Raw genomic sequence first — 13,006 nt, forward strand, 5'->3', positions numbered from 1 at the left:
GCAAGCACAGTGAGCTTGAAAACAAAAGAGAAAAGAAAGCTTGTTGGCCAGGTGGATTTTTTTTAAGGTTCTTCTCTCTGATGCCTGCTCTACATGAGAAAAATGACCTGTCACTGATAATGAGTGCAGTTGAATATGGAGTAGATGCAAGTGTAAACAAAGAGAAGCTGTATTCAGCACCATTTCTGTACATTTTGGTTTTGGTTTACATTTGAACTAAATCACGTTGATCACCAGTTCATCTAATTGCTAATAAGATGAACTGATGTGATTTCCCAGTGCAGGCATTAACTCAGTGGACACGGTTGAGCTCTGCTCTTTAGAAGTGCCCTAGCCATGGATAACCTATCCAAGGCAACCCATTCAACTTCTAAACTGAAAAGCACTTATACTAAAAGGCTGATTTTTATCCAATCCCATTTTATGTGCATTTATTTTTAGTTGTGTGGGAAGTCTGTATGATTCAAAGATGTCCCTGCTGCTTCAAACGTTCGTCCCGAGGATCCTGCTCATGATGCCACTTGACAAGTGAGGGATTTCCAGGGTTTGGAGAGGAGTTCCAGGTCCTAGCCCTGCAGGTGGGATAACCTCCCTCGCCATCCCTGTGTCTTTTCTCCCTCTCCTCACTTTCTAAAGTCTAGTTTTCTGAGTCCTGGCCTCTAAACTTCCTTTCTTTTGCTGAAGATTCTTTTCTGGGCCACAGAAAGATCACCCTAAAATTGTGAATAAAGTGACTAACAAATGTTTCTGGATTTTTCTTTAATCTTTAAAAAAATAAGTCATATTTAAAGTGAATAAATGATCTGGTTTAAACTTTGAATAACATGTTGAATTTCTAACACTTGTAAGTTCTGTCTGAATTTGTTAATAGGAATGCAGCTCTGTTGCCAAAGTGACTGTAGAAAGATCTCTTATTTAACAGATCTGTTTTTTTGTGTACACAGTCATAGCTGCTAACTTAAAGAGCAATTAGGTTTTTACGTTGTATTCATCTTCATGCTGCAAAGTCACCAGAGAAAAATGAGGAATGGACTTTATTCCCTCTTCTGCACTGGATGATTGCACATTAAACTGAAATTGGTTATAACTACAAATCCATTGGATTGAAGATGGGGTTGCACAGTTATGGGAGGACAATGGTGTGAGTCTAGAACAATGTGTGAGTCTCACATTTTTTGTACAGGCAATCCCTTTCACACAACAAACCTGTAAGTGTCATCTCCCCTTCTAAATTAAAAACATGGTTTTTTTAAATTTAACACTTTTAAATGCTAAATATACCGGCCTATTTAAAATGAATTTTCTCAATGCTTTTAAATTACTGAACTAAATTTTATCAAATTATTGTTAGTGTGGTTTCTCTCCTCTCCTCCCCATCCCAGTCAATGTCAGTGAACTTAGTGCCCCATTGCCACCTTTACTTCTTCAGTTCTATGTTGCTACCTGTGTTGGTGCTGCCTTTCAGAGCTGGGTGTCTGGAAAACAGCAGATGCTGGCTGGGCACCCAGCTATGATTTTTGGGTTGGGGAGGGTGGCAATATGGAGGTAAGGCAATTTTGGGGATGGCTCTAGCAATGTTCCCTCTAACTTTTTATCCATGTGCAGAATAAATGTTATTGCACCAAGGGATGTGGAGATGTGCACCACCAATAGAAACACATTAGCTATGGACACTCTGCTAATCAGTTGGGGAGCATCTGAATCTCTCCTGGATGGCTGTCCAAGTGCACAGCTTGCAGGGAACACTGGGCTGTAGCTCGTGCAAGTCTCCACCCAGCACTGCCCCACCAGTGTGTCTGACTGTTACATTTTAAATCTTTTTTGCTGTGTTCTGATTGATCTGCAATTTAATGCAGCTCTTTAGCTGCTGATCAAGCCCTCTGTTGTCTCAGTCTCACCTTTTTAGTCTGAAGACAACAAACCTATGTCCAGGATAATACACTAGAATCAAATTTCTTTAAAATGGTGGTAATACAAATGTATATTTTGTTTAGGCTCGCCATTTGTTTCATATGGCGAGCAGGATATTGGAGAGTTGGGTAAATGGGGCTCTACTTTACATTATATTGCAGTAGACCAGTGTCTAATTTTCTAAAATGCTAGATTTAAATTATGTATTTTATAGCAGTTGCTTTCTGTTTTGTGCTTTCGTGACCCTCACATAATAATCTTGTGATCCCCTGAGGTATTTGTATGAGAAAGACCTGAGAGACCATCTTTTAAAGGAAAGCGGGGCTGTGAGAGTCCAGGGCTCTACGGGAGACAGAGACTGTGAGAAGTAGAGGGGAGAAACTCTTTCACACAGTGTCTGTGCCTAGGCTCTATATTGTCCGTAGCTGTGGTCTGCGTGCCGGTGAGACACAGAAGAGACTCTGTGGAGCATACGTGCGTCCCACTCCAGAGCATCTTGTCCCGGCACAGGAATAGACGCTAATACCAGAAGGGATGAGCCGCCGCCCCGCCCCTTTACGGTCGCTCTCCGAGAGAGCGCAGCAACTGCGAATCTTACACGTTAGCAGAACTTTCCTAAGTCTGCGGTGTCACTAGAGCAGTGAGGGCTTTCAGGGAGACTCGAGGGGCGCGCCTGGCTGTCACAACCTCTCCAAAGGGGAGCCTGCGGAGACACCGACTGCGCACGAAGGGGGATGGGCCACCAAATCCCCGGGGAATCTTCAGCACTAATCCCCCCTCGCTCTCCACCCCCGGTCCCCTCCCTGACCCGTTAGCTGCTCTGAAGCCGCCTAGAGAAGCACGCCTCGGCACTAGCCAGCCGGCAGAGGAGGGACCGGAGCCAGCGCGGTGCCCGGCTGCAGCGGCGGCCGCTCTGGGAGTCCCAAGCAGGCGGGACCTCCTTCGCCCTGGGAGGCGGCATGGGGTGGCTTGGCCGTCTGTGGCTCTCCTGCTGGCTGCTGCTGTTTTGGGCTCTGGCCGCGTCCGACGCCGCTCGGAGGCGGAGACCCTCTTTCCGGGGTCAAGTCCCGGAGAACTGGCCGGCGGGCACGCGGGTGAGCGGCCTGAGTATCCCGCTGACCCGGCTGGGGCCGGAGCCCTGGTGCGCCAAGGTGCAGGGGCGCCGCTGGCACCTGCAGCTGCTGGGCGAGGACCACGCGCACTTCCAGGTGTCGCTGCAGGCGCGCTCGGGCCAGGTGTGGGTGCGCACCAGCCGCCCGCTGGACCGCGAGGCGCGGGCGCTCTACGCGCTCCGCCTGGGCTTATGCTGCAAGCACTGCCCGCCGCGCGGCGCCCCGCCGGCTGAGCTGGCCACCCTCACGGTGCTGGTGCTGGACGCCAACGACAACGCGCCGTGCTTGACCGGCCCCGGCCCACCAGGCGGCGTCACCCGGCTCCGCGTGGAGGAGACCCTGGCGCTGCGCTCCCAGGTATGGCAGCTGCGCGCCGAGGACCCGGACGCCGGCGCCAACTCCGATCTGCGCTACTTCGCCCGGCCAGGCAGCGCGCACTTCTTCGTGGTGCCGCGCAGCGGCCGGGTGCTGCTGGTGCAGTCCCTGCTGCACGTGCGGACGCCCATCCCGCTGCGCCTCTTCGCCCGCGACCGCGGGCAGCCGCCCCTGCTCAGCGCCCCCCTGGACCTCGAGGTGCTGCCGCAGGTCAAGCAGCTGCCGCCGCTGCCGCCCCCGCGCAGCCGCCGGACCCTGCGCCAGCCCGACTCCCCGTTGGCTCTCTCCTTGCCCGAGGATGCCCGGCCCGGGACGCTGCTGACCTCGCTGGCTCCGGCCCGGTTCTCCTCAGCCTGGTTCGAGCTGGTGTCTCCGTCCGCAGAGGAGTCCCCGCTGCGAGTGGACAGAGAGAGCGGGGAGGTGACTCTCGTCAGGACCCTGGACAGGGAAGCGTCCTCCAGCTGGGAGTTCATATTCCGCGTCCAGGAGAGGCAAGGTACCGCCGGGGGCAGGGCCCGCAGCCACACTGGGCGCTGGTGAAGTGCACGCGCTGATCTGTGCGCGCATAGTTAACATGGGCTGACACTGAATGTGCGCACCCGCCTACAGGGCAGCACACACTATCTACACATGAGCACGCACAGCCATGCTACATGGACACTTACACGTGTGCACAGAAGCATACATGCTTTTACAAACATTCAGAGGTGCACCAGTACAAACTAGGGATGTAACAGTATAGTTGATTAATGATAAGCAAAAGCTTATAGGTTAATGCTACAGATTGCAGGCAAGTCCCTCTCCCTGCCAATAATTTTTTCAGCAGCCTGACTCAGTCCTGGCTTGTGAGGGGTTCTGTACCTACCCCTGCTGCAGTTCTGCAGGTTAAGTGTATTACGAGCAGGGGGCAGGTAGCCTGGCTTAGTCCTGGCTCACTCTGGGTCCAGGACCTACCTCTGTTTCAACTCTGCATTTCAAGTGTATTAAGAGCCAGGCGGGCAGGCAACCCAGCTCAGTTCTGGCTTGCATGGGATCCAGGAGCTCATACCATCCCCTAGACAGGGACTGCTGCCTCTTTCACAGGGTGACAGGCAGCCAGTCTGTGAGGAGAGCTGGTTTTTAAATTGGCTCCTCTCACAGACAAACTCCCATCTGGCACCTCATGCTGCTGCTTCTGAAACAGTGGCTGCCAGCCCTGCCCTCGGAGACTATAGATTAGTCAACTAACAGATAACATTTCACAAGGTTACTCAACTATTCAATTAAACGATATTTAACATCCCTAGTACAAACCAATGTGCATATACATTAATATACATAGACACAAGTACATATACATAAGTGGAATGGAAATGCAAACATGTATGCTCACATCTGTGTACATAATTTAATAAGTGCACACTTACAAATACATGCAAGCACCCAAGGCTATTACAAATATATAGGTGTCTGCCTTTGTCAAGGTAATAAAAAAGTTGGTAGTGTAACTTCCTTTTTTATAAGCTTGCTACTTGGTCTTGTACAAAGTTCACTAAATTAAAGGGTGGAAATTAACTGTGCCATAATTTTAAACATTTGAAGTAACCTTCTTGTAGAAAGTACAATTAGAAATTTGTTTACATTTAACTTTTAAGAAATAGCAAGTTCAAAAATACTCTAAAATTGTAATCAGTAAAGTTAAAACTAAATACCTGAAAGAGTGTTAGTCTTAGGCTGTGTCCAGACTCAAGCCGCGTTCTTTCGAAATTAAATCGAAAGAACGCGGCTTTTCTTTCGATGGCGGTAAACCTCATTTCACGAGGAAGAACGCCTTCTTTCGAAAGTTCCTCTTTCGAAAGAAGGCGTTCTTCAATGTAAATAGGGCTTCTTCGAAAGAGAGCATCCAGACTCACTGGATGCTTTCTTTCGAAAAAGCAAGCCGCTTTTTCGAAAGTTCAACGTGCAGTCTAGAAGCTCTCTTTCGAAAGAGCCTCTTTCAAAAGAGGCTTGCAGTCTAGACATAGCCTTAATGTACAGGCATTACAATTCTATGAGTCACAGTATAATGTTTAAAAAAAAAAGCTGTAAGGATACAATCGTGGCTGAATATTTAAAAAGAGTTAGAAATGTTTAGAAACAGTCAGTGACATCAATATGCAGCATGCTAATTTTAGAGGTAATAACACAAAATTATATTATAGAATTAAGTGATATAAATTGTGTATACAGTTTCAGTAAAGTATATTAGGGGTAGTGGGTTATTTTTACACTAAAGTAAATTATTTTCTGTGGCACTGATCCTGCATGTGCTTAACTTTAAACATGTGAGTAGTTCTATTGAAATGAGATTTGACACCTAGCATGCTTAAAGTTAAGCATATACGTGGTTGCAAGGTTGATAACATGATTTATATATTATATGATTGAATTTTTATGTGAGAATTCTGATGGTTCACAGACCCTTACAGAGTTTATACTATCACCAGAAACCCTCAAAATAAATCTTATTCAAGTAAACCAGTGGTCCCCAACACAATGACAGTCGGGGCATTTATGTGCGCCTGCTGACTGATCTGGGCTGGCCCCATGCCCGGCACATGGCGCATGGGCGGCGCCGACCTCGGGCACCCGGCATGTGAGCGGCCCCTCCCCCAGATGCCCGGCAGCCCCGAAAGGTTGGGGGCCACTGAACCCCCCTTATTTTGAAATAACAAGCGGAGTGTCCACATTACCAAACCTGTTATTTCAAAATAACGGGCTTGTTATTTTGAAATCTGTATTCTTGCTTTCCTCTGGAGAGGAGATGCTAATGCTAATTTCAAATAATGCTAATTTCGAAATAGTTATTTCGAAATAGTGTTAGTGTGGATGCTCCGCTGCTGTTAATTTGAAGTAATTACTCTCCAGTGCTTTCTGGGGCTCTAAGTTGAGGTAGTGAATCCACAATAATGAAGCCTGCTTTGGACTTATTTTGAGGCTCCCCAAAGTGAGGACACGCTATTTTGAATTGTTATTTCTGGAGTCATTATTTCAAATTTAGTTATTTCAACATAATTTCCTAATGTAGCCATGTCCTATGTGTAATAATTTACACCATTTTCACCTTTTGACAGATTTAACCTATGATTTTTTTAAATTCTGGTTTCAAATTTGAATTAATAAGCAACACAATTTTGTCTTTACTGTGTTTCTCATTTGGAGCTGTGAAAGTATAACTAAGCAGCTTACTAATTCAGAATATAGTGCCTACTCCTGGGTATGTAGTAAGTGGGGCTTTACATTATTCATCTTTTCACACTCTTTTAGATTTAACATAAGTATTATAATCTTAATTTGTTATGGCAACGGGGCATTTAATTTAAATAATTTTCACCTGAAATGAGTTTGATTTTTTGAGAAAACTCTAGATTTTTTTTCTTTACTTCTAAGTGACTTTAATTCTCATAAAAGTTTTCAGATGCTCCACAGGGGATAGTCACTACTTCCAGCCATATAACAGCTAAAGCAAAGATGGGAGTAGTTGGAAACACTTCCCATACTGCTCCTCCCCTTAATTTTTCTAAGTCCTGACTTGAGGGATCACTTATAGGAATGAGAAGGTAGTTTATTCTGTAGTACTGTGAATTCCTTGCCGACAGTGCCAATATAGGTTCTAATTAATATTATTAATTTTGACTACGTGGATGATTGTCCTTTGGGGACTGAAATCACAAACTTATTTCATGTAGGTTACTGAATAGCTATCAAACTCAGATTTCTTTCTTTTTCCCTTTCTGCTTCTGTGGAGAATGTCATTGTAGTTTGTAGGCATTGGCCATATTGTCATAACTTTTGGTCACTGTGTCGGGTTGAGTTTGAACTGCTAATCTAGAGGTGAAAGACTAAATTCCAAAGTAGGAGATTTGCCTCTGTTATATCCTCATTACCAAGTCCTGAACAAGGCTTTATGCCACCTAGTCTCTCATCAGCAAAGATGGTGACAGAAGCTATTAGGTCAATCGGCAGATTTTCATCTACTCTGTGATGTAGCCCAGCCTCATCCATTTGTTATCACAATTCTTTCTATCTGTATAAAATGCTGTTAGAGAAGTGGTAGCTAACCTTGTCCCTGGTTACTAAAAGCCTTACTTCTATGACAGTTCTTACTCTTATCTGGTCTGAGTAGACAGTGCTCTGAAGTTACTCTTGCATGATAGAGTGACATACTATATTCCAGGCAATTTACATTAACCTGGTTGAAATGTCTACACAAACTGCTTTTCCAGGTTGGTGTTTTTGTTTTGTTTTGTTTTGGGTTTTTTTGGATCTGTGCTGTACTTTCAACAATTAGCATTAGTCTCCTCCACAGCCAAGCAACAATGTCAATGATAAGATAAGACTCTTAGATATTTTAGAATGTAAATTCTGCCCTCTTTCTCCATGTTGGTCCTGTTTATTTTTTAACAATTCATTTGTAGTCTGCAACCAATAATGGTAAAAACACAGTAATATCAGATTGTTCCCAAGAGTATGGATTATTATATACACAGAATTCATTGCAAAGGTTCTAACTAAAACCAGAGAAAATGAAGGAGTTTGAATTGTGGCTAATACTGTAGTGTTTAGGTACTGCACTAGAGATGGTATGATAAATTATATATAATATATATAGGGAAAGTAAGTAGGGATCTGAGAACATTGGTATGTTTTATATACCTGTTGATAATTTTCATTTATTTTATTTTGATTTATTTGACTTTTACATGTTATTATAGGTACTTTGCAATGGCAACATATAGCATAAGAAATAATTTTAAATATTAAATGAAGTCACTGCACATAGTTTTGTGTTTTCAATTTAAATTATTTTCCAAAAGCTGATAGTTTACATTTTTAAAAATTATATTTTAATATTTGACAGCTAGGGCTGTCAATCAATTGCAGTTATATCACATGATTAAATAAAAAATTATTCAAGATAAAAAATTAATCATGATTAATTGCAGTTTTAATCACACTGTTAAGCAATAGAATACTGATTTAAATTTATTAAATATTTTTGGATGTTTTTCTGCATTTTCAAATATGTTAATTTCAATCACAATAGAGAATTCAAAAGAGCCCTTGGCTCTTTAAATCACCACCAGATCCACACTCCGTCTGGGCAGTGCTGAGTGCTGGTTGCTCCTAGCCCTGCTTCTTCTGGGGGGCCTGGAACGAACCCTGTCCCCCACTGCTTAGGGGCCGTGAAGTCTGTCACTAGCCCTGACTTCATCTAAGTTCTGCAGCACCCATAATATAAGTAATTGATGAAAAGCTGGCACATAAAAAGGAGTAAACTACTTGTATGAGATGCAGTGCTTCTGACTTGGATGTCGTCTCATGGAAGTTTGGTAAATCAGAAACTTAGATTTTATGTTGTCTGCATCTTCTTTTCCACTCAGCTTTTTGTTTCTCTGATATGTCTGGATATATGTGAGAACGCACACTTAAACAATATTTAAAATACTTGTATCCATTTTTAGATTAATGGATTGAGCTATTATTTCCTATGTTATACTAGTATTCCCATTTTCTAATATGGACAACTTAATTAGGGCAGCCAGTTCTTTTAGGCCATTCAGAAGTGCACTTGTGCACTGAAATCAGGTATTTTGGAGCCTAAATACCAGGTTTTCATAATTTACTAGTTTTCATAAACTGATAAAATATCACTTATGAACATAAGGAAAAATAAGTGAAAAATACAGTTGAAGAAAATAATTAAAGATGTATCTGACTTCTAAGAAACAGTCTTTTGACACCCCATGTAGTAAAAGACATACATCATAACTATTTCTAAGATAAAGAATAAAAGCAGTACTTTCTCCTGTGAATTGTTTCTTCACAGATAAAATATCTGGCCTGATTTTTGAAATCTTATCTAACTTTTTTTTTCTGCCTGCAGTTTGCTATCACATTAATTGTAGATGCAGTTTTATGGGCACAATTATTTGTGCATGCAAATGGGGACATGTAAATGTCCATCTATTTAATTGCATTCACAGATCAGATTTGTCCTCATTTACTTCCACAAATAACTGCCTGCAAAATTACAGGCTTCCCTCTCCTTAGGATTCTGTCACAACCCCTAAGTTTGAATTCCATTGATTAAGCTCTTTGGATTCTGATGGTGTTGATTTGAATGAGGGAATGGAGGACAGCCTGTTTCCCATGTGATCTGCAGACGTGTAGTAGAAATATAGCGAGATCAATGTCTGTGCTGCTCCTTCTCTATATAGAGGGAGAAAGGTGCAGGCATGGCATGCCAGGGGAGTGAGCTCAATGGAAGCCTTGCTCCCTAAGCAATCTTCCTACTGAGGAGTGTGAAAGTCAAATAGCATACACAGCTGCACTATCTGACATTCATCTTTTTTCATCAGCCTAAATTTCCACTAATGCCTTTTCAGGTGAAACATCAGCCTTTTGGTGATTCTCCCTAATAAAAGAGACCAGTGAGCGCTCCTTGATTACCCCAAGACTTTAAAATATCCCATAGCACAATAATGGGAAAATCCAGACATGACTATGTTGGTGCAGGGAGTCTTATATGTGGCGTGGGTTCTGCTGTACAGGCAAATGTTTGCAGAGTCCACACTGCGGATGCGGTTCTCTTGCACAACTTTGCTCCACAAAGTTCCTGTGCGTTCTAATAAAATAAAGGGTTGAAAATAGGTGAAAATGGGATTTGGGATATGTCAGATATGGTAACAGTGTTGAGGTTAGGCAAGAAATGGTGGTGAATCTGCCACTCCATGGATCAAATAGCCATTGTCCTTCGTTTGCTTAGTCACTCCCAAATGCGTAATACCTGGCTCCTTCTAGCTCAATCAAACAATAAATGGCTTACTGTAGCCACCCTTTGCTACATATAGTTTGGTCTTTAAATCTTGTGTTCTCAATTGCATTTAACAGCATCATCTGTTCCAACTCTGTAGATTTCTTCATTTTATGCAAGACAGAGCCCAGTTGTGCAAGAGGTCAGAATAAGGAGGGATCAACTGGAATACTTCCTGTTTCTCCCTAATCTTGTGTTAACCCTTTCTGGCCTATCTGTATGTAATATTTTATATAATCCATCACAGGCTAAATTTTTGTATAAGTTAAGGTTTGCACTATTGAATACATTAGTGCCCGTATTTTAAACTATTAAATGATTATTCTGTAATATTTTCTGTATCTTTTCAGCCACATATCACACATATAGATTTTTTTATTTCTCGTTTGTACTTACATTTCACAAGGTATATTTCATGTCTTTCTTATATCTGCATATATTTAATATCCACAGCTATATTGCACAGTGGTAATGTCACTGTATTTGATTAACACTATTATAAATATTTATCCCTTGGAGGAAGTTAGAAGATTGTAGACTGCTAGACACATTAATATTTTAATGCCGTTCTAACATTTAATAGAAAATGGTGTCAGATTTCATTAATGTTTGGGTGGAATACTTGAAAGATCCTGTTCATGTAATCCTCTGTCATCTCGAGGTTCTATGACCTTATTCATCCCTGGGCATTAGCTGTGTAATCTCCTCTGATTCACTTTTTTCTTACCAGAGGATTTACTTAGGGTGATGTTTGGCAGGCTCTCCATCCTATTACATTTGATGTGTATTTGTAGTCTTTAAACTAGTACATAATGTGGCAAGATCACCAGTTTTATAGTATTTGCCTATTTTAAGCAATGAAGGTTTTAATTAAAGAAATCTAAGTATCATCTGTTTTGATTTTATCCAAGCCCTTAGTCATTTACTAGCTGTATTGATTCTATGAGGATCATCCCTAAGAATTAAGATTGGTAGCTTCTGATGGATGTTTTGTCTTTTAAAAATTTCAACACATATCTGTTAAGCTGATGGAAGAGGTAAATTGCAGAACATATTATTAGAACCTTTATTAAAACTGGTTTAAAATATGCCATGTTAGAAATCAGGTTAACTGATACATTATGTATGTTGCACTTCAGTTGATTATTAAGTAGTTTCAATTCAGTTTATCCTGAAGCTTATTTAGCCTCTCACAACCTCAAATCTATCCTCTAAAATTAAGTGGAACTCCTTCAAAAACTTTAATGTATTTGAGGAATTCTAGGTTATAAAATAAAATGAAAGGGAATTGTTGAAACTTTTCTCCTATGGTAAATCAACATTTTGACTTGATATCACAATCCATAATTTAATTCAGTTATTGTGACTTCAACACAACTCTTTTAAGATAGCGTTTGTAAGTTTTATTTGTTTGCTAGTCTCTTTTGTTTCACTGGATAATGTTATTAAATAGGGCTGTGAAGCAATTAAAAAAAGTAATCAGAATTAATCACACTGTTAAACAATAATTACTCCACCTGACTCCCGGCTTCATAGTTGCGCTGAAATGCTGCCACAGTGTTTCAAAGGGGCAACGGTGTAGGAGCTGGAATCAGCTGGATTCCCCAGCTGACCCTGGCTCCAGGCAGTGCTACCTCTTTGAAACACCATGGCAGCATTTGAAAGGGGCAGTGCAAGTGGAGCCAGGATCAGCTGTGCAGTGCTGCCTTTGAAGCATTTTAAAGGGGCAGTGCCTTGGGAGCCTGGCATCAGCTGGAGTCTCCAGCTGACCCCAGGCTCAATGCAACACTGCCCCTTTGACATGCTAATTGACCTCGGGCCCCGCTAGTGCTGCCCCTTTGACATGCCTCTGTGGCGATTCAAAGGGGTAGCACCGTGGGAGCCTGGGATCAGCTGGAGTCCCCAGCTAATCCTGGGCTCCCTGCAGCGCTGCCCCTTTAAATCACTGCAGCAGCATTTCTAAGGGGAAGAGCACATGGTGCCCAGGATCAGCTGTGTGGTGTTTCAAAGAGGCAGTGCAGCACAGCTGACCTGGCCTCTGCTAGTGCTGCCCCTTTGAAACACGGCAGCGGCATTTCAAAGGGGCAGTGCTTCATGGAACCCAGGTCAGCTGGGGACTCCAGCTGACCCTGGCTCTGCTTTGTGCTGCCCCCTTCAAAGGCAGCTGCTGTGGGTCTGACGAAGTGGGTCTTTGCCCACAAAAGCTTATGCTCCTACACTTCAGTTAGTCTATAAGGTGCCACAGGACTCCTCGTCGCTTTTGCAGATTCAGACTAACACGGCTACCCCTCTGATAGTGAATATTTTGTGATCATGTGAATAATGAATATATTTGAAAAAAAAGTGCAGTATGTAGTTCAGAGAGAAAAAATTAGCTCTGTAAAGTCAGTTTGTGTGTCCAGTTTTCTAAAGAGATGTACTAAAAAAATATCTGAATATTTTTTTTCAATTATAGAAATAATTAAGGAGATCCTGCAAAAGAGTGTTCCAGGATATTTTTTTATCTCAGATTTTTAATTTTGCAACTGTAAATTGCATATGTATATGTACATACATGCAAAATACACATTTGCACACATAAGATGGGTAGCCTTGTACATACCTGATTTGTGCATTGAAATCATGTTTTGTATGTTCAAATGGAAATTTATGTATTAAGATTTAGAGACATGTTTGAGACTAGCTGGAAATCTGGCTCTTCATGTCTCTACTAGAGATATCATTGCTAGGCAAGTGGAGAAAGAATTGAAAAGTGCAATTCTGGGCTAATATG

The 13,006-nt window shown here is 42.4% G+C and overlaps 1 protein-coding gene across 1 annotated transcript in view; it reads left to right on the forward strand.

The window, feature by feature from the left end:
* The first annotated feature begins 2,531 nt into the window (after nt 1–2,531).
* Nucleotides 2,532–13,006, forward strand: part of LOC102450325 (neural-cadherin-like) — a 108,601-nt gene continuing 98,126 nt past the window's right edge. The window contains exon 1 of the mRNA XM_075940140.1: nt 2,532–3,894. Coding sequence (XP_075796255.1) covers nt 2,871–3,894 — 1,024 coding nt within the window. The 5' untranslated portion in view covers nt 2,532–2,870. The remainder of the gene's footprint in view (nt 3,895–13,006) is intronic.

The sequence above is a fragment of the Pelodiscus sinensis genome, chromosome 12 (genome assembly GCF_049634645.1).
Source record: "Pelodiscus sinensis isolate JC-2024 chromosome 12, ASM4963464v1, whole genome shotgun sequence".
Classification (NCBI taxonomy): Eukaryota; Metazoa; Chordata; order Testudines; family Trionychidae; genus Pelodiscus; species Pelodiscus sinensis.